Source organism: Neovison vison, chromosome 13, assembly GCF_020171115.1.
Source record: "Neovison vison isolate M4711 chromosome 13, ASM_NN_V1, whole genome shotgun sequence".
NCBI lineage: Eukaryota > Metazoa > Chordata > Mammalia > Carnivora > Mustelidae > Neogale > Neogale vison.
The window spans coordinates 72,975,607-73,001,594 of NC_058103.1; the positions used below are offsets into that span (position 1 = coordinate 72,975,607).

General features: G+C 54.2%; 1 protein-coding gene across 1 annotated transcript; it reads left to right on the top strand.

The window, feature by feature from the left end:
• LOC122893148 (myosin-6) lies at positions 1-24,216 on the top strand. Its single transcript, XM_044229991.1, has 37 exons — positions 1-201; positions 1,426-1,569; positions 1,811-1,967; positions 2,052-2,079; positions 2,372-2,483; positions 2,781-2,873; positions 3,588-3,651; positions 3,870-3,968; positions 4,434-4,537; positions 4,625-4,763; positions 6,200-6,468; positions 6,750-6,920; positions 8,106-8,415; positions 9,088-9,158; positions 9,433-9,520; positions 9,609-9,726; positions 9,873-9,996; positions 10,260-10,396; positions 11,755-12,010; positions 12,146-12,388; positions 12,535-12,711; positions 12,997-13,142; positions 13,392-13,482; positions 14,748-15,137; positions 15,440-15,566; positions 15,661-15,779; positions 16,183-16,379; positions 16,935-17,118; positions 17,316-17,481; positions 17,620-17,744; positions 18,662-18,970; positions 19,281-19,484; positions 20,857-20,982; positions 21,191-21,466; positions 22,632-22,727; positions 23,645-23,779; positions 24,140-24,216. The coding sequence occupies exons 1-37, from the start codon at positions 1-3 to the stop codon at positions 24,161-24,163; spliced, it is 5,820 nt and encodes a 1,939-aa protein (XP_044085926.1). The 3' UTR covers positions 24,164-24,216.
• Positions 24,217-25,988: the final 1,772 nt, after the last annotated feature.

Consider the following 25,988-nt stretch of genomic DNA (forward strand, 5'->3'; position numbering starts at 1 on the left):
ATGACCGATGCCCAGATGGCCGATTTTGGGGCGGCAGCCCAGTACCTCCGCAAGTCAGAGAAGGAACGTCTGGAGGCCCAGACTAGACCCTTTGACATCCGCACTGAGTGCTTCGTACCTGATGACAAGGAGGAGTTTGTGAAGGCCAAGATCTTGTCCCGGGAGGGAGGCAAGGTCACTGCTGAGACAGAGAATGGCAAGGTGTGTGGGGCATAGTGCCAGAGAAAGGGAGAGAAGGTTTGGTGGGGGGTTGCAAGGGTGAGGCCACTTGCTGTGGGAGCTGAGGGCTTGGGAGAAGAGTTAAAGCCAGTAGGAGTGCCAGACATGACCCCTCGAGGAACTTAGCACTTGGGTGTGAACTCTGACGTTTCTCAGATGGACCCAAGCAGTGGAACAGGGGTGCGTGCTCTTCGCTAGGAAAGATGCTGGGACCGGGAGGTGGGCGGAACCTGCACTGGCGTCTGCCTCAGTGGGGTCCTGGAGATAAAAAAGACAGAGGCACAGCCTCAAGTAAAGTTCATTCTTGTATGCATATCCCCACCTCTCTGTGCCTCAGTTTCCTCCACAGACCAGCTCCCCCAAATTCACCTCACCCAAACCAAGAGCAAACTCTTAGAACCAGATGAACACAAAAAGCAGGAGTTCTTGAGCTGAACGCTCAGTCTTGGGGTTAGTGACTAGTGCTCAGAAGTCCATAGTACCTGCTTCCTCTCACAAGCCGTAAGGGTCGTCACTGGTCACTAGCAGCGGCTCACACCATTTGTCTTCAGACCTGCCGACTGAATGTTGGGTCCCAACGAGGTGTGCAATAACAGGTCACAACCTGCTGGGTCTTTGACTCTGGTCCCAGTTCTGCCGCTGGTTGTCTACCAAGCTGGTAAACCATTTAATTGTTCTAGCCGCAGCTTCCTCCACTGTCCAGAAACAATACCAGAGTACCTACCTGCAGGGTCTGAAGATCTTAGGGCATGGCGAAGTGACTGGTGTCACATGAACCACCTTAATGGTGACCAATGGGGACTATAGGTTAGTGGTAGAGATGTTTCCCAGCGGGGCAAGGTTTGCCCTGAGCCACTGAAGCCCACAAGCAGTGCCCCCAGGAGTCAGGGTAAGGTATGTGCCCAGACTGGACAGCTGCCAGCCCCACCAAGTTTGCCGCTAGGTGCATGAAGCAGGGACAGAAAGGGGCTGCTCATGGGCACAAGCCCTGGGGCACCGGCAAGACACGGAGACCCTGGGATGGGAGGCACAGTGAGCTCTAAGTCATCTGGGGAAAGCGTGGGGCAGGGCTTGGGTGCTGGTCAGAGGAGAGCTGGGGGATCGAGGTTGCGGACTGTGTTTTGGGAGGAGGTAAGTGCGTGAGGCGGGAGAGCAGGGACTGTCAAGGTGGGGGTGCGGTCATCCCTGTCTGTGTACCCTCCCCAGACTGTAACCTTGAAGGAGGACCAGGTGTTGCAGCAGAACCCGCCCAAGTTTGACAAGATCGAGGACATGGCCATGCTGACCTTCCTGCATGAGCCTGCTGTGCTCTTCAACCTCAAGGAGCGCTATGCAGCCTGGATGATCTATGTGAGTGTGCATGACAGGAAGCCAGCCCTGGGTGGACGACAAAGTAGGCCAGCACCACTCTCTCAAGGCGAGGGGTCAGGATTCTCCCAGGGAGCCCAGCTCCCCTCTGCCCCCTCCCTACCCCTGGTCAGCTGCAGGAAGAGAGGAGCCAGTTTGGGTGACCAGGGATTCCCCTGCCTGTCCCCACCTGACCCAGGAATCCCCTTCCAGCTCCTCATGCCTGTTCCCTCTCCTGCTCCAGACCTACTCGGGCCTCTTCTGCGTCACTGTCAATCCCTACAAGTGGCTGCCAGTGTACAACGCCGAGGTGGTGGCCGCCTACCGGGGCAAGAAGAGGAGCGAGGCACCGCCCCACATCTTCTCCATCTCTGACAACGCCTATCAGTACATGCTGACAGGTGGGCCTGACAGCCCTGACCCGTGTTCCCTCAGGCCTGTACCCATGGACCTGACCATGTTGCCTCTCCTCTTTTCTCTTCCAGATCGGGAGAACCAGTCCATCCTCATCACGTGAGCAAATGCCATCCACCTACATAGGGACTTGGGGGGGGGGACCCAGGCTGATTCCTGGGGGTGCAGAGGGGAGGAAAGGTTTAAAAATTTGGTTGCAAGGAGTATAGGGAGCTGGGCTCTCAGAGGTGTGTCGGAGTGATCTACAATGATATGCAAATTCTGCAGGGCCCTGGGCCCTGGTAGAGGAATTTAGAAGGCTGGGATTCTGAGGGAGGAGGGTGCAGTGGGCTGAACTCCAAATGGAGCACAGGGGAAATCTTGGATTCTGATGGGTTCCTCTTGCCTCAAGTGGAGAATCCGGTGCAGGGAAGACTGTGAACACAAAACGTGTCATCCAGTACTTTGCCAGCATCGCGGCCATAGGTGACCGTGGCAAGAAGGACAATGCCAGTGCAAACAAGGTACGGGGTGGGCCACAGGCTCAGCAGAGGGACCTGGGGGCAGAGTGACCCAGCTGACCCCTAGCCTTGCCCTGGGGAACAGTGGATACAGCACCACTGAGCCCAATGCTCAAGACTCAAGACCTTCCTGGAAGGAGACACACACTCTGATGTCTGAATATGGCCCTTTGGAGCCAGAGACCCACCTGCCATCCATCCAGCCCCACCCCCATCGCCCAGGACCGGTATAGCCCCCTGCCCTCCCCACTGCTGGAGGTGGACAGAAGATAAACCCTCGGGGTTCTGCTGCCTTCACAGGGCACCCTGGAGGACCAGATCATCCAGGCCAACCCTGCCCTGGAGGCCTTTGGCAACGCCAAGACCGTCCGGAATGACAACTCCTCCCGCTTTGTGAGTGCCTTTGACAGCTGCCAACTGGCCTCTTTTGGCCTGGACAAGGAAAGCGGGGTGGGGGGTGTCGTTTTCTCAACAGTCACCGCACCCAGGTGATCATCCTGCATTTGGGTTTTGGGATATCAACAAGCGTGCGCTGTGCACACACACACACTCTTAAACCCTCTTGACCCAGCCCGGCTCTCTGAGATCGGACAACTCAAGAAAAGAGACCCAGAGTCACCAGAGCTATTCCATAGCCAAGTAATGGAGCTGATTTGAGGCACATTCTAGATTTTCCACATGACTTTTTCCAGCGCTCTTCCACATTGGGAGTGGGAAGGGATCATAGGTGCTGGAGCCAATTCCCCAGCTGCCCACCTGCCCAGCAAGTCCCTGCACCTCTCGAAGTCCCAGGTACTCTGTCTGTAACACAGAGGTAGTAATCTTTACCTCGCAGGTCACTGAAAGGATTAATGACATCATACCAGAGGAACAAACAGGAGGGATTGTATCTGTGTTCATTCCTGTGTTGTTGTTTCTTCTCAGACATATCTAGTAATATGGAGATGGGTATACTTTTCCCTGTTTTACTGATACTAATCTGGGACACCAAAGAGGTCATTAACATTCCCAGAACTACCCAGGGCTTTCTGGGATGTGTTGAGGTCCAAGATTTCCATTCTGTCCCTTCTGGCCAGTTCTCTGACTCTTTGTCCCATCCACCTGCAGGGGAAATTCATCAGGATCCACTTTGGAGCCACTGGAAAGTTGGCTTCTGCAGACATAGAGACCTGTGAGTGTGGCAGGGAGTCTTACATGCCCTTCTGTGTCCTCTGCCTTCTCTCCTAGCTGGGCCACCCTAACTCAACATTCCCTCTCCACCTTCTTTCCTCTTCCCCTGGCTCTCTCCATTTTGTTCTAAGAGCCTTTCTCCCCTAATCTACACCCATTTGCTGTATCAACTCTCTCCCCATCCTTATCTGCTGCCTTCCTCCCTTCTCCTCACTTCAGATCTCCTGGAGAAGTCCCGGGTGATCTTCCAGCTGAAGGCCGAGAGGAACTACCACATCTTCTACCAGATCCTGTCCAACAAGAAGCCGGAGCTTCTGGGTGAGCCTGTCTATACCTCAATGCCCCCATTGCCTTCCCCAGGTAGGGTGGGTGTCCTCCTCCTCCTCACCTGTCCCCATTCCCCTCCCTCCTCCTTTAGTCTACTCAGGTCTTCTCTTCCTTCCCCATCTTAGATCTGCCTGGGTCTCCTCTTGCCTCTCTCCCCACTCTTTCTTTGTCATGTATCTTCTCCTCTTCTTGGTTGATTTTCCCCTTCTCCTCTTCATGCCTCCCCTGCTGCCAGGTGTCATTCTCCCACTGTCTTCCCTCCCCAGTCCCCTGCCTACTTTTTCATGTCTTTTGGATTCTCTGCATGGTCCTTGCTGACTGTCCTCTCTCCCTGCTCCTGGTCCTCTCCTCATTGTCCCTGCCCCAACCCCACCGTACCCTCCTCCCAACCCCTCTCTGCCCATCCCTTGCCCTCTCCTGTCCCCTTGTCCCCTGCCCTGCTCCTTGCCTGGACAGACATGCTGCTGGTCACCAACAACCCCTACGACTACGCCTTCGTGTCTCAGGGAGAGGTGTCTGTGGCCTCCATCGATGACTCCGAGGAGCTCATGGCCACAGATGTGAGTGAGGAGGCAACATGAGAGCTCCCGAGGCTTCCTGCACCACCCAACCCAACCTCCCTCTTTGCCTCTCCTGCTCTGTCCTAGAGCGCCTTCGACGTGTTGGGCTTTACTTCCGAGGAGAAAGCTGGAGTCTACAAGCTAACGGGCGCCATCATGCACTACGGGAATATGAAGTTCAAGCAGAAGCAGCGGGAAGAGCAAGCTGAGCCAGATGGCACCGAAGGTGGGGGCAGGTTCTGGGTGTTCACCTGTCAGGAGGAGATCGTCCACTGGGAGCAGGGTCTCCCATGCTGGGTCCCAAAGTGGTGCTATTCAACAATTCTTGAAGAGCTAGGCTGACAACCTAGGTTATTAAGGTAATTAGGACCATGATGGAGAAAGTGGGAGGAAGCCAGAAGTATGAGAAGCAAATGGTCAGAGAGCAGTACCTCATCCCAGGGGCAGGGCCCCACCACCATCCAGCCCGACCTCCAGGCTTTCTCCTCATTAGAGCCTAGTCAGAGGTCAACCACTGTCCCCAGACAGGCTGGTTCCTGGGGACCTGAGGCCTGTGGGGTAGATGGATGGGGTGAGAGCCAGGGAGGGACAAGGATATGTGAGAGACGGGCAGGCAGGGAGGCCCCCTACAATCCTGCCAACTCTTCAACCCCAGCTGCACTGACCAGAAGTGAGTTGGGATGTCTCCTCCTAGGCTCAAGACTCAGCCAAGCTCAGAAAAGCACAGATTCTGAGCTCTGCACATCCTGGCCATTAGTGTGTATGTGGAGGTTGCCCAGCCCTTGGATGGGTCCCTTTCAGGGCCCGTGCCATGTACTGTTTGGGAGGTAAGGGCCAGGAGTCAGGATATAGCTTGCCATTAACATGTTGCATACCTCACTGGGCCTCAGTTTCCTCCTCAGTGAAATGGAACAACAGTCCTTCCTAGCTCACTCTGGGGCCATTGTAGGAATTCTTTGAGAAGGAGATGTCAAGGTGTGAATAGGGCCAGACAAATGCCCAAGAACCTTCCTCTTAGCCTACCTTCAAGGACCCCTTCTCTGTATCTCTCCAGATCAAAATGCCAAGCCTGGCTTTCATGAGAGCAAGTCATCAGCTATCACAAAACTCTTGAAATTGAATCAAATACATTTCTTCTAAATAGAGATCATATGTTGGATGGCACAGGTGGAGAGCTGCGGTGGGGGTGGGGAGGGCCTTGCTGTTAGGAACCTTAATATCAAGTTGGTCACTGCATGGATCCAGAATGGAACAGGCCCAGTCCTGGATCAGATCTGGGGATGGGAGCAAAGGAGGCAGGGAGCAGGGCCCATCTCCGTCAGCCAGAGTCTGTGCCCTGGAGACGTGAGAAGGTGCTCACAGCAGTGCTGTTCGATGACCCAGACTGGGGGCACCAAGCAGACGTTACAGACAGAGGCAGCAGGAACTGCTGGGTGGTGGGAGGTTCTGCACAGATGAGGAGGAGGCTTGGGCGCCAGCCGGACTCTGCATGTTGGTGACTACGTGCCCCCTGGCAACTTGGTGCCCTTCCAGGCCTGGATATGCAACTCTTTAGTGAGGACAGCTGAACCAATGCTTCAGAAGGTCTCTGGCCCTGCCCAGAGCAGGGAAAGAATGAGGGTCTGCCGAAAGCGCTTGCTGACTTCTTTCCTTCTCCTCCAGATGCCGACAAGTCCGCCTACCTCATGGGGCTGAACTCAGCCGACCTGCTCAAGGGGCTGTGCCACCCTCGGGTGAAAGTGGGCAACGAGTACGTCACCAAGGGGCAGAGCGTCCAGCAGGTGTACTACTCCATTGGGGCCCTGGCCAAGGCCGTGTACGAGAAGATGTTCAACTGGATGGTGACGAGAATCAACGCCACCCTGGAGACCAAGCAGCCACGCCAGTACTTCATAGGGGTCCTGGACATCGCCGGCTTCGAGATCTTCGACGTGAGTGGTGGAGCCTAGGCACACATGTGCCGTGGGGGGAGGGGAGGGTGACTCACTTGTTCTCACCTGTGACCATCATGACCAGTCTCGGGAAAGGCTGCAGGGCTCAGCGGTTAACAGATGCCTCGTCCTGTCTTCCAGAGGAGTACCCCTCCCCCACCAGACAGGGCAGGGGCCTGGCCACAGCCCTGTCTGGGCTTGGGCACCGGCCAGGGCAGACCACACGGGCTGCTCAGACTCCTGTAGGCCTGACCCGCTCAGCCCCCACCCCCCACCCACAGTTCAACAGCTTTGAGCAGCTGTGTATCAACTTCACCAACGAGAAGCTGCAGCAATTCTTCAACCACCACATGTTCGTGCTGGAGCAGGAGGAGTACAAGAAGGAGGGCATCGAGTGGGAGTTCATTGACTTTGGCATGGACCTGCAGGCCTGTATCGACCTCATTGAGAAGGTGCTGCCTCCCCCGCTGTCTGTGTCCCCGTCCCCTGTCATCCCAGACAGAGTGGCAGTGCTATCCCTTCTACAGCCAAGAAACTGAAGTCCCCAGAATCCCCAGCCTCTCTCAAACCCAGTTCCTACCCACCATGAAGTCATGGGCATACATGGGATGAGCTCCTTTCTCCTCTCCCCAGGACCTGAGACCTTTTCCCATATGGTGGTCACCTCCCAAAGTCTTAAGAAGGGGACGTAGTGAGGAGAGGGAGAATGAGCCCCTCTGACAGCCCATGAGAAGCATCATCTATGGAAAGATCCCAGGATGACCCTAGGATCTTTGGATCTGACACTTGGCTTCCCAGCCTCTTCCTGATAGCTGAGGGTCTTCAGTCCCTCTTGTCCATAGATTCAGAGGAGACAAGAAGGGAGCTAGTGTGAGGTTCCCAGTGCTGGCTTCAGAAGGTCTCAGTGTGCCTTTGCTGATACAGACCAGAGCCCGGAACATCTTCCCTCACTTAGCCAGCCAGTGCCCTTCAGAAAACCAAAGCTTCCCAGAAGCTCTGGGTGGTTATCCAAGGTGCTGCTCTTCCAGAGGTCTCAGAATTGCCTGAAAATATATGGAAGTGTGTGTGTGTGTGTGTGTGTGTGTGTGCGCGCACACACACACACACACACACACACACACACGTGTTTACATACATTTTTCCAGGGAAACATCTTTAGTTTAATCAGATTCTCATTAGGATTCCTGCCCCAAGGAAAGTCAAGAACCATCATACTCTCTCAAAAGCAGGATGTTTTTGCAGAACATGGATCCCTCTAACCATCCTTTGAAGAACTGTTACCCTTCATCTAGGCAGAGTCTGGCACCTCGGAAATACACCTGTCCCTGGGGCAAGGAGCCTTCCAGAAGAAGGGGCTTGTTAAAAGGCCTCTGGGACATGGAAGGATGGCTGGGAGCATAGGGCTCTTCACTAGGTCCACTGAGGCAGAAAGAGGTTATAGGCCAGATTTGAATAGAATTGGATTTAGGTTAATTCCTGGAATATGAGCATCCTCTATTGGGACAAGAGGTGCTAGCACAGACACTCTGTGGCCTGTCAGATCTACCGGGCTGTGGCTTTTCCACTAGCAAGGTGTGGGACTCTGGAAACCTGGAAGTGCACACAGTGATGCTCTCTCTACTCCCCCCTGCTCTCAGCCCATGGGCATCATGTCCATCCTGGAGGAGGAGTGCATGTTCCCCAAGGCCACTGACATGACCTTCAAGGCCAAGCTCTATGACAACCACCTGGGCAAGTCCAACAACTTCCAGAAGCCACGCAATGTCAAGGGGAAGCAGGAAGCCCACTTCTCCCTGGTCCACTATGCTGGCACCGTAGACTACAACATCCTGGGCTGGCTGGAGAAGAACAAAGACCCACTCAACGAGACGGTGGTGGGCTTGTACCAGAAGTCCTCCCTCAAGCTCATGGCCACCCTCTTCTCCTCCTACGCTTCTGCTGATGTCGGTAAGAGGGCAGCCCCTGCCCTGGGCCAGAGCAATTCTGGAGTTGCCAGGCACCAGGGGCCCTCGGCTTCAAAGCACAGGATTCTAGTGGAGAGAAGGGATCCCGTGAGTCATGGGATGGGGGTCAAGAGATCTCGCAGCAGTCATTCTGCAGCTGGTTTATGAAAGAGTTATTTTCCATTCTGTATTATGGGTCTTGGTCGAGTCTCCTCAAGGCTGAACACCTGGAATTTAGTGAAGGTGGGCATGCATGGCTGTGCCAGGTCCAGCGTAGAGCTGTGCCTGTGGGAGTTCTCGGTAAACCTTGAGAGGATCACTGAGCACCTGGGAGCACAGGTGAGCGTCCGTTTCAGAGAAGGATGAGCAAGGGTGTGGCTTGGGAGGAGGAGGAAGAACTACAAGAAGAAGGCTGACTTCAGAAAGATGCAAGCATGAAGGGTGGGGTTCGAAGAAGGTGGGAGAGGAGCACTCATACTATTTTAGCACCCACGGTGTGGCAAGCAAGCGTATCTAATCTCTGTCCCAAAGAGGCAGTCACTGTTCTTGTGGAAAAACTGAGACCTGGAGAATCACTTTGTGAAGTCACATGGCTAGTGAGAGGCAGTGCCCTGACCCTGCCCGAGCATTCCTTCGCTTTCAAACTCTGACTCCTCGTCCCTTCTCTCCTTATTAGGGGACAGCGGTAAAGGCAAAGGAGGCAAGAAAAAGGGCTCATCCTTTCAGACAGTGTCGGCCCTCCACCGGGTAAGAAGGGCTCAGAGATGCCAGGGGGCCCGTGGTGCACAGGTCCAGTCCTTTGGCTGTGTTACCCTAATCTGATTGTCTGAGTGTGGGGAGGAAGGAAGCTAGAACTACATGGTCATTTGGGGCATGTAAATTCTATAGAATCCTGAACTCACATCATAAATGACGTGTCAACTCTTGGTCCCCTGGAGAATTCTGGAGACAGGCTCATGGGCCCAGGGCCCAAAAAGATGGTCCCTGTGGCTCCTGACTCCCCACTCTCATCCACCCCCAGGAGAATCTGAATAAGCTCATGACCAACCTGAAGACCACCCACCCTCACTTTGTGCGCTGCATCATCCCCAATGAACGGAAGGCTCCAGGTGAGCCATGTGCAAGGGTCTAGTTTGGGGAGGGCACTTGGCATCACTTACCCTGAGGCCAACACCTTCTCCCTCTCTCCTGCTGCAGGGGTGATGGACAACCCCCTGGTCATGCACCAGCTGCGCTGCAATGGTGTGCTGGAGGGTATCCGCATCTGCAGGAAGGGCTTCCCCAACCGTATCCTCTACGGGGACTTCCGGCAGAGGTGGGTATGGGGGCTCCCCAGAGCTCAGGGAGCAGAGGGAGCCTGGGCAGACTTGGTGGGGAAGCAAGTCCACAGGTGGCCCTGAGTGCTGTGGGCAGAGCAGATTGGTCCAGAACGTGAGTGACTCGGGGCACCACCCTCTCCAGGTACCGCATCCTGAACCCGACAGCCATCCCCGAGGGCCAGTTCATTGACAGCAGGAAAGGGGCAGAGAAGCTGCTGGGCTCCCTGGACATTGACCACAACCAGTACAAGTTCGGCCACACCAAGGTGAGGGAAGGGAGGAGGCGAGCTGACTACAGAGAGACCTCTCCTGTCCTTTGGGTCCCCACCTCACAGCTCCTTCCCTTTTACCAGTCATCTTAGGACCATCTCTGAACTGCCTTCTCCCCCTCCCCACGGACCATCCAGTGCCCCTGTCCCAGCTCCAGCTGTCACTGGTCTCCTCCCTTGAGTTCTTTCCTAGGGTATTACACTGCTTAAAAGCAACCTCTCCTCTTTCCTCTCCCGGCCCACCCACTGCTGGCCCACAGGTGTTCTTCAAGGCGGGGCTGCTGGGGCTGCTGGAGGAGATGCGGGATGAGAGGCTGAGCCGCATTATCACCCGCATCCAGGCACAAGCCCGGGGCCTGCTCATGCGCATTGAGTTCAAGAAGATCGTGGAGCGCAGGTGAGGCAACGGAAAGGGTGAGGCTTTCGCAGGGGTGTAAAAGGTAGACAAGCAGTGCTAACTGGTGTGACTCAGAAGACCTGAGTTCAAACCCTGACTTCGTCAATTGTTAGCTGGCTTGAGCAAATGACTACCATGCTAGAAAATTCCCCATAAGGAGTGAGATACCATTTTAAAACACGAGCTTGACAAAAATCAGTAAATCTGACCCACCACTTATGGGTAAATTAGCACAACCTCCCTGAAAAACAATTTAGCATTATCTTTCAAAGATGGACAATTGTAGGGGCACCTGACTGGCTTAGTCCATAGAGCATGCAACTCTTGATCTCAAGATCATGAGTTTGAGCCCCATTTTGGGTATAGAGATCACCCCCCCAAAAAAATTTTAACAATTGCATAGCTTCCAGTTCCACTCCTAAGTGCATTCCCACAGAATGGGAATGAATGGGATGAAAAAAGATCCATGGGATGAAAAAGAATCCCATGGGATGTTTCATCATGGGATGAAACATGGGATGAAAAAGAATCTTCACAGGAGCATTGACCAAAACAGCAAAGATCTGGAAACGATCCCAGTTTCCATCTCAGGGGAATGGGCAAATAGTATGGTTGTTCAGTGGAATATTATAAAGCAATGAAGGAGGGACTTACAGCCACATGGTACAATGTGTCTGAACCTTAAAAGCATATTGAGTGAACAAAAGCAAGTCACAGAAGGATACATACAGTGTAATGCAATTTTTATAAAACTCAGAGATAATAAAAAAAATAGTGACATGTTGTTTAAAGACACATACATATACGGTTAAAATACGTTTTGAAAAAGTAAGGAAATGAAAAACACAAGATTCAGGATAGTGGCTGTTTCTGGTGGGGGCACCAGGAAAAGGGACGAGGAAAATCCCACAGGGAGAGCCAACACGGGCAATGCTCTAGTTATTGTTTGAAGGATTGTCAGGTTCATATGTAGTCATTTTGTTTCATGCTTCATGACTTACATATATACTATAGATATTCTTACATGCAAAATGTGTTTAAAATATTTGAGGTTCTTATGGGATTAGAAACACTGAACTTAGTAGACACTCTATGAGCAGTGCTTTCATTACTAGTAATACCCCAGTAGGGAAGATATAAACTGCCCATTGTTGAATTACTCGATTAAATATTTATTGAACAACTCCATGTTCAGTGTAGTAATGTTGGAGTGGGGGTGTATATCAAGGCAACAAGACAGGGCTCCAGCCCTCAGGTGCCTATGAGCTTTAGATGGGCTGGGAGCTGAGTGCAGCTGCTTTGTGTTTATGAAGTGCCCTTTCAGAGTGTCCCTTCCTACCTCCATGTTTCCTTACCAGGGATGCCCTGCTGGTTATCCAGTGGAACATCCGGGCCTTCATGGGGGTCAAGAACTGGCCCTGGATGAAGCTGTACTTCAAGATCAAGCCGCTGCTCAAGAGTGCAGAGACAGAGAAGGAGATGGCCAACATGAAGGAGGAGTTTGGGCGCATCAAAGAGGCGCTGGAGAAGTCAGAGGCTCGCCGCAAGGAGGTGGAGGAGAAGATGGTGTCCCTGCTGCAGGAGAAGAATGACCTCCAGCTCCAAGTGCAGGCGGTGAGGCCACATGACAATCTCTTCATTCCTCCCCTTTCCTCCCCTGGATTATAGCCCATCTCATCCCCAGGAACTAAGACGTTGGATCTCTCCTCTCTTTGATCACTAAGTCTCCTCTCTGTCCTCTTCTCCCAGGAACAAGATAACCTCAATGATGCAGAGGAGCGCTGTGACCAGCTGATCAAGAACAAGATCCAGCTGGAGGCCAAGGTGAAGGAGATGACCGAGAGGCTGGAGGATGAGGAGGAGATGAATGCGGAGCTCACTGCCAAGAAGCGTAAGCTGGAAGATGAATGCTCTGAGCTCAAGAAGGACATTGATGACCTGGAGCTGACGCTGGCCAAGGTGGAGAAGGAGAAGCATGCAACAGAGAACAAGGTGAGGGCAGCTCCTTCTGACTCTAGCCCAGGTCTTAGGATTCCTAGACCATGGTGTGGTTCTGGTCCTTGGCATTGGACATCCCCATAGATGTCTCCAGGTCAATGACCTCTGACCCTGAAGGGGATGGGGTTCTTGATCCACAGGTGAAGAACCTGACAGAGGAGATGGCTGGGCTAGATGAGATCATTGCCAAGCTGACCAAGGAGAAGAAGGCTCTGCAAGAGGCCCACCAGCAGGCCCTAGATGACCTTCAGGCTGAGGAGGACAAGGTCAACACACTGACTAAGTCTAAGGTCAAGCTGGAGCAGCAGGTGGATGATGTGAGTAGTAAGAACCATGCTTGTCTCTCCCAGGTCAGGATTTTGCTGGAAATATCAATAGCCAAGGGACTCTATGATACCTAAACCAACTTCTAAGACCCCTGGGGGCTCTTTGTTCTTTGCAGTTCCTCACTAGACTGGGGCTCAGAATTTTTTGTGCTTGCAAGGATTTCTCTGCTGGCTTGTCCTCCAATCTCCTGGACTTTGAGTTTAGAATGGAGCAGAGGAGCATACACTGTGGATCTCAGGTTTTCTAAACCTCATTTATTATCTTCTTCCCACCAGCTGGAGGGATCCCTGGAGCAGGAGAAGAAGGTCCGCATGGACCTGGAGCGAGCAAAGCGAAAGCTGGAGGGTGACCTGAAGCTGACCCAGGAGAGCATCATGGACCTGGAGAATGACAAGCTGCAGCTGGAAGAAAAGATCAAGAAGTAGGAGCCTGAGCTGGCCAGGAAGGTCTAGTGGAGATGTCTGGCCTGGGAGTTAGAGCACAGGGTGCTGAAGCCCCACTGGCCATGACTGTCCTGGGCACAGTGTGAATGAGGGGATCAAATGGCCCTCCTGCATTCACCCCTTGGGCCAGCAGGGAGGGGGCTGGTCTTGGCATGCCCTGACAAGAGAAGAGAATGAGTACAGAGGAAGGAAGAGCACCTGTCACCCACCCCGCACTTCTTCTCCAGGAAAGAATTTGACATTAATCAGCTGAACAGTAAGATTGAAGACGAGCAGGCACTGGCCCTTCAGCTGCAGAAGAAACTGAAGGAGAATCAGGTGAAGTTTTTCCTGGTGCAGCTAATGGCGAGCTCAGTGGTGAGGTAGCTGAAGATACAGGAACTGCTTAGGGTTCTAGACAGTATCTAGAGCTCCAGATAGCCTTGGAGACCCCACCAGCCCTTATCTGGCACTGGGGATCACCGGCCTTCCCCCATTAAAGCAATGATGTCTTATTTTAGCAGGGCTCTTTGAGGGAGGCAAACAAGCCTACTAAAAAGGATGTCTTGCTGAGCTATGCCCTGCCTCGTGGGTTTTAGCTAGATTATGAAGACATTCTCCAGGCTCTTCTTCTGTCTGGGTTGAGGCAAACTCTTGGCTCCTAGACCCAGAACAACAGTGCTGTTATCCTCACCAGGTCTTAGCAGTAGGCTGTGGCTCCTCCTTCTTCCTGCCCAGGCTCTTGCACACAGTCCCACCTCCTTCATCTCGGGAGCAGGGGCTCCCAAGGAGAGGCTCTCTCCTGCTCCCAGGACCCAGCCACAAGCATCCTATTAACACTGTACACAACCACCAATGCAAGGATCCCACTGATCAATGCTCCCCCTTTGCTCCAGGCTGGTCAGGGAACAGATCAAAATGACAAATGGGACATTCTCCCAGTTTAGTCAAAGCCAGGGCTAAGGCCAAAGAATGAGGTAGGGGTATGGTGATGATAAGGGAAACCCACTCGCACTCACCCAGCCTGGAAGGGAACAGTTAAGGAGGAACCGAGCCCAGACATAAATATGGCAAACCCTGGAAAGTCAAGAATATGATTGACAGGACTGTGTGGTTAACTTGGAAGATTACTAAAATTTTGATTAGATTAAGGTATATTGTTGCAAATATTTGTAGGATACAAGTGTGGGCTTTCCTGCCTTATGTCTAGTAGAGCAGAGCCTAATGAATCTGTGGAATCTTTGAGATTCAGGATCTCATAGGATCTCGGAATCCCCATCCAAACATAGATTCTTAGGATTCAGAGCTGCAGATTCTCAGACTGAGCCTAGATGCCTTGAGGGTTCAGCTTTGACCAAATTGTTACTGATGGTCTATGTGTTACAGAAATGTCTAGCAGCACCCCCTGTCTCTACCCACTAGATGGCAAGTCATGGCAAGCAAACGTGTTTACAGACATCACCAACTACACTCTGCAGTACAAAGCTTTCTCTAGTTAAGAACCATTGCCCTAGAGGAACCTGAATGCTCTAGAGTTGTGGGGTGGGCGCTCCCCAAGGGAGGGCTCCGGGCAGTGTGTCTGAGCCCTCTGTGTCCCGGGCCAGGCTCGCATCGAGGAGCTGGAGGAGGAGCTGGAGGCCGAGCGCACGGCCAGGGCCAAGGTGGAGAAGCTGCGCTCAGACCTGTCCCGGGAGCTGGAGGAGATCAGCGAGCGGCTGGAGGAGGCCGGTGGGGCCACATCCGTGCAGATCGAGATGAACAAGAAGCGCGAGGCCGAGTTCCAGAAGATGAGGCGGGACCTGGAGGAGGCCACGCTGCAGCATGAGGCCACGGCGGCGGCCCTGCGCAAGAAGCACGCGGACAGCGTGGCCGAGCTGAGCGAGCAGATCGACAACCTGCAGCGCGTGAAGCAGAAGCTGGAGAAGGAGAAGAGCGAGTTCAAGCTGGAGCTGGACGATGTCACCTCCAACATGGAGCAGATCATCAAGGCCAAGGTGGGCGGCCTGCTCACCGTCCTCGCCCCCTTCCCCCCACAGCAGCCTTTCTTCCACTCTCTCTGCCCTGTCTTCTCATTGTCACTCCTTCATCACCCCTTGCTCTCTGTCTCACTCTCTCCCTTGCCCTACCTGCCTCCCCCCACCGCTCCTCACCCTCCCTCCTTTAATTCATGCACCCCCTTCAGACTGCGCTCTCCAGCAGCTTTCTGTGCCCTGTGCTTCCCCACCTTGGTCCTCCCCTCCTTTCTCTGGTTCACTCAGCTCCTTCTCCATGACAAGTTGTCCCTTACTGCCTGAAGGCAAATCTAGAGAAGATGTCCCGGACCCTGGAGGACCAGGCCAATGAGTACCGAGCAAAGCTGGAAGAGACCCAACGCTCCCTCAATGACCTCACCACCCAGCGAGCCAAGCTGCAGACAGAGAATGGTGGGTGCCCCTAACCAGCCCTGTGCCTGCTTCAGGGTCAGGCACCAGTTGCCCCCTCCACAGGCCACAGAGTCTCTCTTGTTCCCACCACCAGGCGAGCTGTCCCGGCAGCTGGATGAGAAGGAGGCACTGATCTCCCAGATGACTCGAGGCAAGCTCTCCTACACCCAGCAACTAGAGGACCTCAAGAGGCAGCTGGAGGAGGAGGGCAAGGTGAGGCCCAGCTATGGGACAGGCTTGATGGCAGCCCTGGGTAGTTAAATTACATCAACACCATGAATGGAACTTGGAGGCTGGAGAGAAGCCTCTGTCTGTGGCGGAAAGCCCCAATACCCCCACCCCACAGGCTAGGTTCCTCTACAGTCCAGCTAAGCCACACCTGAACATCATTGATTGCCATTTCCTTATGGGCAAGGGGTGGGGTGGGCAAGCTGGAAAGCTGCTCTGAGATGCTGAGATTTCCACACCAGCCTTCACCCTGAACAAGTGAGGCTGGGCTTGTTCAGACGAAGTTCATGGATATGAAAAGGATCTAGACAATGATCAGGGGTGGGGGGCACATTCCCTCCCACCTTCCTGGAAGATAAGCCCTCTTCCCGGTGCTTCCCCTCCGCAGGCGAAGAACGCACTGGCCCACGCGCTCCAGTCCGCCCGGCATGACTGTGACCTCCTGCGCGAGCAGTACGAGGAGGAGACGGAGGCCAAGGCCGAGCTGCAGCGCGTCCTGTCCAAGGCCAACTCAGAGGTGGCGCAGTGGAGGACCAAGTACGAGACAGACGCCATCCAGAGGACCGAGGAGCTCGAGGAGGCCAAGTGAGTCCTGGGCCTCACCACCCTGATTCTAAAAGAGGAGGGAGCAAGAGGACAGCGGGGCGGGCAGGGGCAGACAGGCAGAATGGACACGGGAAGGGGATCTGAGGAGGGTGGGAGAAGGGGCGGGAAGCGGGGTGGGAATAGAGGTGCTTGAAAGGGAGCCTGGATCCTGGCCTCTGAGTGAACCTGGCTGGCCCGGACTCACTTCCTGTGACGCATGAGCTTTTGGCTCGGGTTATACCTGATGCTCACGTATAAGACGAGCAAAAAGCTTGTTGGTCAGAGGAGCTTCCATCGATCAGCCTGGCGTGGGGAGGGGAGGAGGCTGCCACGCAGACGCCGCTACACAGAGGGAGGACAATTTCCTCCTCCGACCTGCAGGCTGGGGTCCCTCAAGGCTGGTGACCCGGGGCCTGAAGGGCTGCTCAGGGTCCCAAGGAGCTGTGGTGAAGGGAGGATGGGGTCACCCTGGTCCAGGGAGGAGGGGGTTCCCAGGGCCCACTGTTCCCAGGTAGAGTCACACACACACACACACACGCTCACTGCCCGGGGCAGGAAGAAGCTGGCTCAGAGGCTGCAGGACGCTGAGGAAGCTGTGGAGGCCGTCAACGCCAAGTGCTCTTCACTGGAGAAGACCAAGCACCGGTTGCAGAATGAGATCGAGGACCTGATGGTGGACGTGGAGCGCTCCAACGCAGCCGCCGCGGCCCTGGATAAGAAGCAGAGGAACTTCGACAAGGTGGGCCCGGGCTGAGGGACTCGACCAGGGGCAGAGCAAGGAGGCCAGCATCACCAGGAAGCCAGGGACCTCCTCCTGGGGGACGGGGGGAAGGGGTGCTGGGGAGGAGGCTGAGCCCCGCAGAGGGGCCTGGGCAGGCCCTGGAGGACCAGTGGCGGTGAGGGGCTGAGGGCGTACAGTGAACTGGGTCCCCACAGATCCTGGCCGAGTGGAAGCAGAAGTATGAGGAGTCCCAGTCCGAGCTGGAGTCCTCGCAGAAGGAGGCACGCTCCCTCAGCACAGAGCTCTTCAAGCTCAAGAACGCCTATGAGGAGTCTCTGGAGCATCTGGAGACCTTCAAGCGGGAGAATAAGAACCTCCAGGGTGCGCTGGGGCCGGAGAGGCCGGGGAGGGGTTTAGGAGAGCCTCCTTGTGTGGTGCCACCAAGGGGCTCCAAGAGGGGTGTCCTCCATCGGGGGAACATGGCAGCCCCCAACTGAGCGGCCCGGGCCCCTCCCCCAGAGGAGATCTCCGACCTGACCGAGCAGCTGGGAGAAGGAGGGAAGAATGCTCACGAGCTGGAGAAAGTCCGCAAGCAGCTGGAGGCTGAGAAGCTAGAGCTGCAGTCAGCCCTGGAGGAGGCTGAGGTGAGCCTGGCCCTGCCTCACCCCTACTTCATACCCACTCCTACCCACCCCTTCTTGTCTCTGACTCCCCATTCTTCTTCACCAGCAGGTGATACTCATCCCCAGACAAAATTTATTAGCTCCCTTCTCTCAGTCTGCCCACTAGCCCAATACCATGACTGCCTCCAAAGCCAAGGTCTCCACCAAGGAAAACATCACCGTGTGATCATGGGCCGAAAGGTTATAAACCTACCGTGTTTATAAAGTTGAAATACAATCATCATCATAACCCCTCAGACAGTAGGTGGGAGTGTGGGCTTCAGAATCAGGCAGATCTGAGTTTGGAACTTGGCTTCAGGACCTCTGCTGTGTTACTGGGCAAGTTTCTTAAGCCCTCTGTACCTTAGTTTTCTTATTTTTGATGGAACTAATGGTGCATACCCAATAAGAATTTATGCATAATTGTTACGAAGATTAAATGAGGTCACAAACTTAAAAATTTAATACATGTCTCCAACATGCGTGTGTCCCTCCTGCCCAATTTGCTATTGCTACTGTTCGTTTTTAGAGAACCAAGGAGGGCCCTGAATTTGGGGGCATCTAGCTTTTTTTCACTGAAAGGTAAGTGACCCGGGGAAAAAAATGAAGTTTGGAGTGTGTGGTTATGAAAACCTCCCCCTTTCCTATGAGACTTAGAAGTTCAGGATGGTGTGGTGTTAGTCCTAGAGGGTCTTGGCACTGGTGACATCCAAGGCCTTTCCTTGACTGAGGAAGCCCAGGACATCCTGGGATGCAGGTCCCACCTCCTGTGTCTTTCCCCAGGCTTTCCTCTCCAAACCACAGTCCTGGCTGATACCCAGCACCTCCTTGACCTCCCTCCCATCCTCACCCGTGCCCTGTCTGTCCGCTTCCAACCCTCTGGCCCCACCCCCTGCCAGGCCTCCCTGGAGCACGAGGAGGGCAAGATCCTGCGGGCACAGCTGGAGTTCAACCAGATCAAGGCAGAGATCGAGCGGAAGCTGGCGGAGAAGGACGAGGAGATGGAGCAGGCCAAGCGCAACCACCTGCGCGTCGTGGACTCGCTGCAGACGTCCCTGGACGCCGAGACGCGCAGCCGCAATGAGGCCCTGCGGGTCAAAAAGAAGATGGAGGGCGACCTCAATGAGATGGAGATCCAGCTCAGCCAGGCCAACAGAACAGCCTCCGAGTCCCAGAAGCACCTGAAGATTGCCCAAGCCCATCTGAAGGTAACAGAGTAGGGGACTCCCTGAAGGGAGCTGCCTGCAGGTCTGGTGAGGACCCTAGGTTAACACACAGGAGAAAGGGAGAGCCACCTACCTCCTGGGCTTGGAGGCTTGATGAAAGAGAACCAGACCCTAAGCATGTCCTGGACCAGCCCAGCCTCCTGACCTAGACAACAGAGGAGGGGCTGTGGCCCTGGCCCTACACTTGACAGAGAAGGTTTGTGAACCTGGCATAGGGTGTGTCAGACCATGACTAGGAAGCCCTGATGGGATGGGTGCAGGTCTCCAACATGCTTCCCCCACCCCACCCCAGGACACCCAGATCCAGCTGGATGATGCGCTCCACGCCAACGATGACCTGAAGGAGAACATCGCCATCGTGGAGCGGCGTAACAACTTGCTGCAGGCCGAGCTGGAGGAGCTGCGGGCCGTGGTGGAGCAGACCGAGCGCTCTCGGAAGCTGGCAGAGCAGGAGCTCATTGAGACCAGCGAGCGGGTGCAGCTGCTGCACTCCCAGGTGAGGCGGTCGGGACCCCACGGAGATGCCCCCAAGGGGCAGAGCCCAGCCCGTTTACAGAAGATCTGAACCGGATGCCCTGAGTGAGCGTGTCCAACTGGGGTGGCAAATCACTCGGTTTCCTGGGCCATCTCTCCTCTGCTGATGGGGGCTCTTGGAAACGCTACCTTGAGAAGAGGGCAAGTACTTCAAAGCTAATGATGTCATGATTGGTTGGTGACGTCCACCCAAGTCACAAGTCTGCGAGTCGTGCCATGCCTGCTGTCATCTGGCATCCCTGATCTAGAGGACAGCCTCCTTTGCTCTGTAAAGAGGAGATCTGGAGAGTTTAAAGAAGCACGAATGCCATCCATACGCAAATCAAATTCTCAAGGGAGCACCATCATTCCGCAATCTCACACACCCTGTCTCCAACTGTGCTCTGCCATGAGCTTTTGTGCCCATCTTCTGGCAGGGTCCTGTGGGACTTTTCTCTGTAATCTAGTACATGTGGGAATGACGTCATGCACTGACCCCCTCCCCTCTTCCTTACTCCACTATATTCTTTTTTTTTTTTAAAGATTTTATTTATTTATTTGACAGAAAGAGATTACAAGTAGGCAGAGAGGCAGGCAGAGAGAGAGGAAGGGAAGCAGGCCCCCTGCTGAGCAGAGAGCCCGATGTGGGACTCGATCTCAGGACCCTGAGATCATGACCTGAGCCGAAGGCAATGGCTTAACCCACTGAGCCACCCAGGCACCCACTCCACTATATTCTTTCTGTAACTACAATCATTTCTAGGATATTGTCCTGGTAAAAAAAAAAAAGTTTTCCCACTTTCCTTGGAATGTTTTCATGCTCCTGAAGAGACACGTCACTAAAGATGTCAGAAGTAGAATCATAGGTCCTTTCTGGTTTGAAGTCTTCCTTCAAAGCTGTAATTTTAGATATAACATCTAGAACATATCTGCTTTCATAGGAAAAGGAAAAACAGATACAAAACCTCGGATATACAATAACAATGACACAATAAATACTCAAGGAATAAACAAAAGCAAGACTTAAAAAAAAAAGTAACTAGTTTTTTGGGGCACCTAGGTGGCACAATCCATTAAGCCTCCAACTCTTGGTTTTGGCTCAGGTCGTGATCTTAGGGTCCTGGGATCGAGCCTCACATCAGGCTCCGTGTTCAGCATAGAGTCTGCTTGGGATTCTCTTTCTCCCTCTTCCCTTCCCACTCATGCACGTAGTCTCTCTCTTTCAAATAAACAAATACATCTTTAAAAGTAAACAATAAAAAAATTTAAAAATGACTAGTTTAAATTTTCTGCAGCTAAAGGTGTAGAATCTAGTAACAAAGTATATATTGATCATTTCCTCTACCTATATCTAGAACACCAGTCTCATCAATCAAAAGAAAAAGATGGAGTCAGACCTGACCCAGCTCCAATCAGAAGTAGAAGAGGCAGTGCAGGAGTGCAGGAACGCCGAGGAGAAGGCCAAGAAGGCCATCACCGATGTGAGTGACTGCTCCCCCCCTGCCCCCAACTAAAGACAGGAACGAGGGCCCTGGATCCTGGCCAGGCCACCGCGCCATGACAAGCCAACTCCTGCAGCTGCACGGGTGGGCGGGCCTCGGGAAACAAACACCAGGCTGGGCAGATGGCGATCCTGGAGGGACCAGGGGCCGTGGGCCCTGTTCTTCTAGACCTCCCCCCTGCCCCCAGGCTGCCATGATGGCCGAGGAGCTGAAGAAGGAACAGGACACCAGCGCCCACCTGGAGCGCATGAAGAAGAACATGGAGCAGACCATCAAGGACCTGCAGCACCGGCTGGATGAGGCTGAGCAGATCGCCCTCAAGGGCGGCAAGAAGCAGCTGCAGAAGCTGGAGGCCCGGGTGCGGGAGCTGGAGAACGAGCTGGAGGCTGAGCAGAAGCGCAATGCGGAGTCGATCAAGGGCATGAGGAAGAGTGAGCGTCGCATCAAGGAGCTCACCTACCAGGTGCGGGCATGGGGGCTGCTCTGGGGGCCAGGAAAGAGTGGATGTGAAAGTGCTTCCCCTGCCTCATTTCCCAACCCTCACGGGCCCCAGGCACAGCCGCTGTCCAGGTGCGCCACTCAACTTGCTGGCACCTACTTCTTGAGATGCTGTCTTTAGATTAATTTTCTTGCACACTCCCTGGAATCTGTTTGGCTTGAGTCCATGATTTTTTCTGGTGAGTGGAGAACCTACCTCTACCTCCTGAAAGCTCTTTTAACCAGCATTTCCTTGGGTTTTCTTTTTTTGTTTGTTTGTTTGTTTTAAGAACCCAAAGTGCTACCATGAAGGCTTTAGCACCGTCCATGGAATCTTTCTGCCAGCCCGAGAGGGGAGGATGTAGTATGGCACTTTCGGAATAAGAGACTCAGATATTCCATGGAACTTGTGGGACCTTAGATAAAGATGATCCCAAAATGTTCTAAGACCTGCACCTTTGTAACTCAGAGCTTTTGCCTTTGATCTGTTATTTTCCCAGTGCACCCGGGAAGAAAGGGCAGGGAAAGGAGGTATTGGTCCGTTTGACAGCAGAATATGAGAGGCCTGAGAAAGAAATACAGCTGGGGAGACCGGCAGGTGTACTGTGTACATAAGTGGGAGTGGCACCCTAGTCCATGCAATGATGAGGAGCTAGACATGGTCAAGTGACATTAGAGCCAGTGATCCTGGTGCCCAAATCTGCCTAGTACAGTATATATATGATAGATGAGAATGGTCTGACTATGACAGAACCCCCTTCATCCCGTGCTCCTCATTTGTCCTCTCGGCTCACTCTCTGACCACTGGCCAAGAGCATCTACGGGGCTCCAGGCTGGGACTGGAGGAGCCCCAATGCCCCCATATTTTTGGATGAAGGAATTCCATTTGGTTAGGAGCCCCTTGCCCCACTTCTAGCTTTAGGGCCTCAGCCCGCTTTGCTTTCTAGATCCAGACTGAGGACCTTGCCTTGGCCCTTTGACCTACAAGTCAAGACAGAGATGGAATCCCCCAGGCCCCTTCTTTCACCTGGCCCATCGGAGGGTTGGAGGGGCAGCTAAGGCCTGGGGAGAACAGTGACATATTGAGGGAGGGAACAATGATTGTCCTTGCTCCTCCCCCAAATTGGCTTCTCCCATCCATCCACCCCCAGACGGAGGAGGACAAGAAGAACCTGCTGCGGCTGCAGGACCTGGTGGACAAGCTGCAGCTGAAGGTCAAGGCCTACAAGCGCCAGGCCGAGGAGGCGGTGAGTTCATGTTTTTCTCCACTCTCCCTCCACACACCTCCCTGTGTGAGAATCGACGGGCCTCAGTCCCAGCATGGGGACTGGACGTTTCACGCATCCTGTGTGCTCAGAGCTGGAGCAGGCACTCTGAGCAAGCAAAGGCAATGCTTACAGCCTGCTTATAATCCATACTCCGGTAGACCCGACAGAAGACAGTATAGCTGCTAAGCAGGCCACGGGGCCACATGGTGCTAGAGGCTGGAAGGTGGCTGTGGAACTGGGCCTAGAAGAGGCCCTGGCCATAGGGCAGTGGGGGAAGACTCTGGGTGGGCTGTAAAGTGTGAAAGTGAGGCGTCGATGAACACACTTGTGCAGGAAACCCGGCAGCTGGGAGCAGCAGAGTCAGAGCTGGGCAGGTGCAGTGAAGCTCGGTTCAGAATGGGAGTGACCAGGGCACCTGGGTGGCTCAGTGGGTTAAGCCTCTGCCTTTGGCCCAGGTCATGATCCCAGGGTCCTGGGATCAAGCCCTGCATCGGGCTCTCTGCTCAGCAGGGAGCCTGCTTCCCTTCTTCTTTACCTGCCTCTCTGCTTACTTGTGATCTCTGTCTGTCAAATAAATAAATAAAATCTTAAAAAAAAAACACTTGGCTTTAAAAAAAAAAAAAAAAAGAATGGGACTGACCAGGCAGCATGTCATTCATCTTGGGCAGTGGGTGGCCATGCAGGATTCTGAATGCTGGGCAAGTTGAGGAAGGTGCCAAGCCAGGAACAGGAGACCCTTAGCAAGGCAGTTGCAGGGACATAGCTGAGGGGTGAGAGCACTGAGCTCCTGGCTCAGGGACAGGGAATCCGTCAGACTGGAAGGCTGGGGATTTCCAGCTCCCCCAACCTACCCTGCTGCATCTCACCTCCTCCTCCCCGTGTCCGGACCCCCGCAGGAGGAGCAGGCCAACACCAACCTGTCCAAGTTCCGCAAGGTGCAGCACGAGCTGGATGAGGCCGAGGAGCGGGCGGACATCGCCGAGTCCCAGGTCAACAAGCTGCGGGCCAAGAGCCGCGACATCGGCGCCAAGGTGGGTCCCTTGGCTGGGCCTCACTAGTGGCCATGTCAGCACACCTGCCACCATCAGTGCCCCTCAGGATGGGCACTCCTTAGCCTATATTATGGCGGACTTGGCAGGGGGTCCCACAACATCCGTACCTGAGAAACCCCTTCCTGGTCAAAGCAGCCCATATAGACTGAAACCTTTGAAGAAAGCCTGGCCCCTCCCACTAAAGTACAAAGACCCCTAAATGAGAACCAAGGTCCCTGAGGCCAGAATGTCATCCTCTCAAGGCAGCCCCCTGAGGCCCTGGAAAGCCCCAGAGATTCCTCCCCACACCCTCCTTCCCTCTTGCCAGCTGCCCCCTTACACCTTTTATTCCTTTCTCAGCAAAAACTGCTCGAAGAGGAGTGACACAGCATCAGGAACCTCCCTCTTGACAGCCTGGAATAAACATGAATGCCAGACTCTGCCTGCGCCCCTTTCTTCCCGCTGCCGCTGCTGCCAAGAGCTCTTAGAACTCCCAAGTGGAGGGAGGCCCTGCCTCTGTGTCAGACCTGGGGGAGCCAAGGCTTTCCACATCTTTCCACAGCTACAGAGGAGGCAGTCAAGGCCCAGAGAAGTGAGGTCAGAAGGAGAGAAAACAAAGGTACCGGCATGGTGAACCAATTCTGTGTGCAGAGAGATAGGATTTTTGTGTGGAAGACAAAGATCCCCTCCACATACCCCAGCTGTGGGCTGCAGGGGTTAAAGGTGTTCTGGGATACCCGTTCCCTCCCAGATGAACTTCCCACTGATACCACGAGAGGCTCCAGGCTCCCTGGGGGTGGAGGTTCATAAAGGGGTTGGCACAGGTACCATTCTGGTCGATCCACAGGGAGCCCCAGGCCCCTTCGGCTGGGGCCCACGTGTGAGCTCGGCCTCTGTGGTCATGCCTCACCGAAAGGGGAATCCTGGGACGCTGGGGCCAGCTGACACTGAGCCTGTGTCAACAGGCACTGTGGACCAGAGCCGAGCTTTGCTTCATTTTGGCCCCTCACACAGGCACAGGTGGGCACAGGTGTATGAGTAGGTACATGCTGTAGATCATACCCCCGCTCTCCCGGAGCACCCACCAGGGACAGTCTCGTCCAGGTCATACTCCTGCCCAGGGGACAGGGCTTGTCCCGGCCCCATTCTGCTCCAGACAAATCCCTGCCCCCTGCTGGGCTTTACAGCCCAGTTCTCCTAACCACTTTCTCATCCCTGCATCTGGTAACCCCATCTCGTAAAGGGTGCTAGGTAAGCCCCTGCTATGCCTCCCTGAAAGGTTTAGGGTGGCCAATCAATGCCTAGAGCCCTAAGCATGTGAGCAGAAACCCAGAAAAACACAAAATCCCGTTGGTTCTAGCCCTGGGGAGGCTGCCTGTGCTGGTGAGGAGCCCGGACACGAGGACAGGAAAGTTGGAGAAGTCAGACTGAGGCAGGCCCACGACTACCACCTAAGGAAGCAGAGCAGCTCTACTGAAGTTCCAGGGTTCAGGCAGGTCTTGGGGGCTAGGGCCTGCCTCTGGAAGGAGCACCCCAGAAAAAAGGAAGATATTCCAGAGCAGGAGCAAGCCAGCATTAGAGGGATAGCAAGCCAGCTTGTATGAGCTGCTGAGGTAGGTCATGTGGGTGAGCAGGGACATCCCTAGTACCCTGGCTGTCAAGGGCCAGGCAGGGCTGATTCCTGTACTGTAGCAGTGTCTGTTCTCCAAAAAGCCCAGCCCAGCCCTCCCCTAGCATGTGCTGTGGGCAGTCATGACCATCCTTTACTAGCCTGTCACCTTCCCTGGCTATGAATGCCCAAGGACAGGCTCTCCTGTCACCTGTGAATCCCCCAGGGCCCAGCACAGGGTCTATAGGCAGGAGATGCTCAGAAAATGTTTGCTTGCTGGCAAGCTGGGAGAGCAGACCCGCTGGTGGAGGGAGCTGGAGATGAGGCTGGGCCATTTATTTTCTGAGCTACCGGGAGCTCAGTACCATATCCTGATCACCTGTAGAGGTGTTAGGAAAACTAGGTTCTTGTCCCAGCTCTGTCACAAGAGCAGAAGTCATTTCCTGTAACTGGGCTTGTTTCCTCTTGTGTGAAATGAGGGCATTGGACCTGCTGATCTCTAAGAGCTCTTCCAGAGCCAGTATCTAGAGGGTTTTTGCCTTCATCTGGTGCCACAAGCTGCCCTCTTTCCTGCGGTCTGCGGGCCAAGTCCTCCCCACA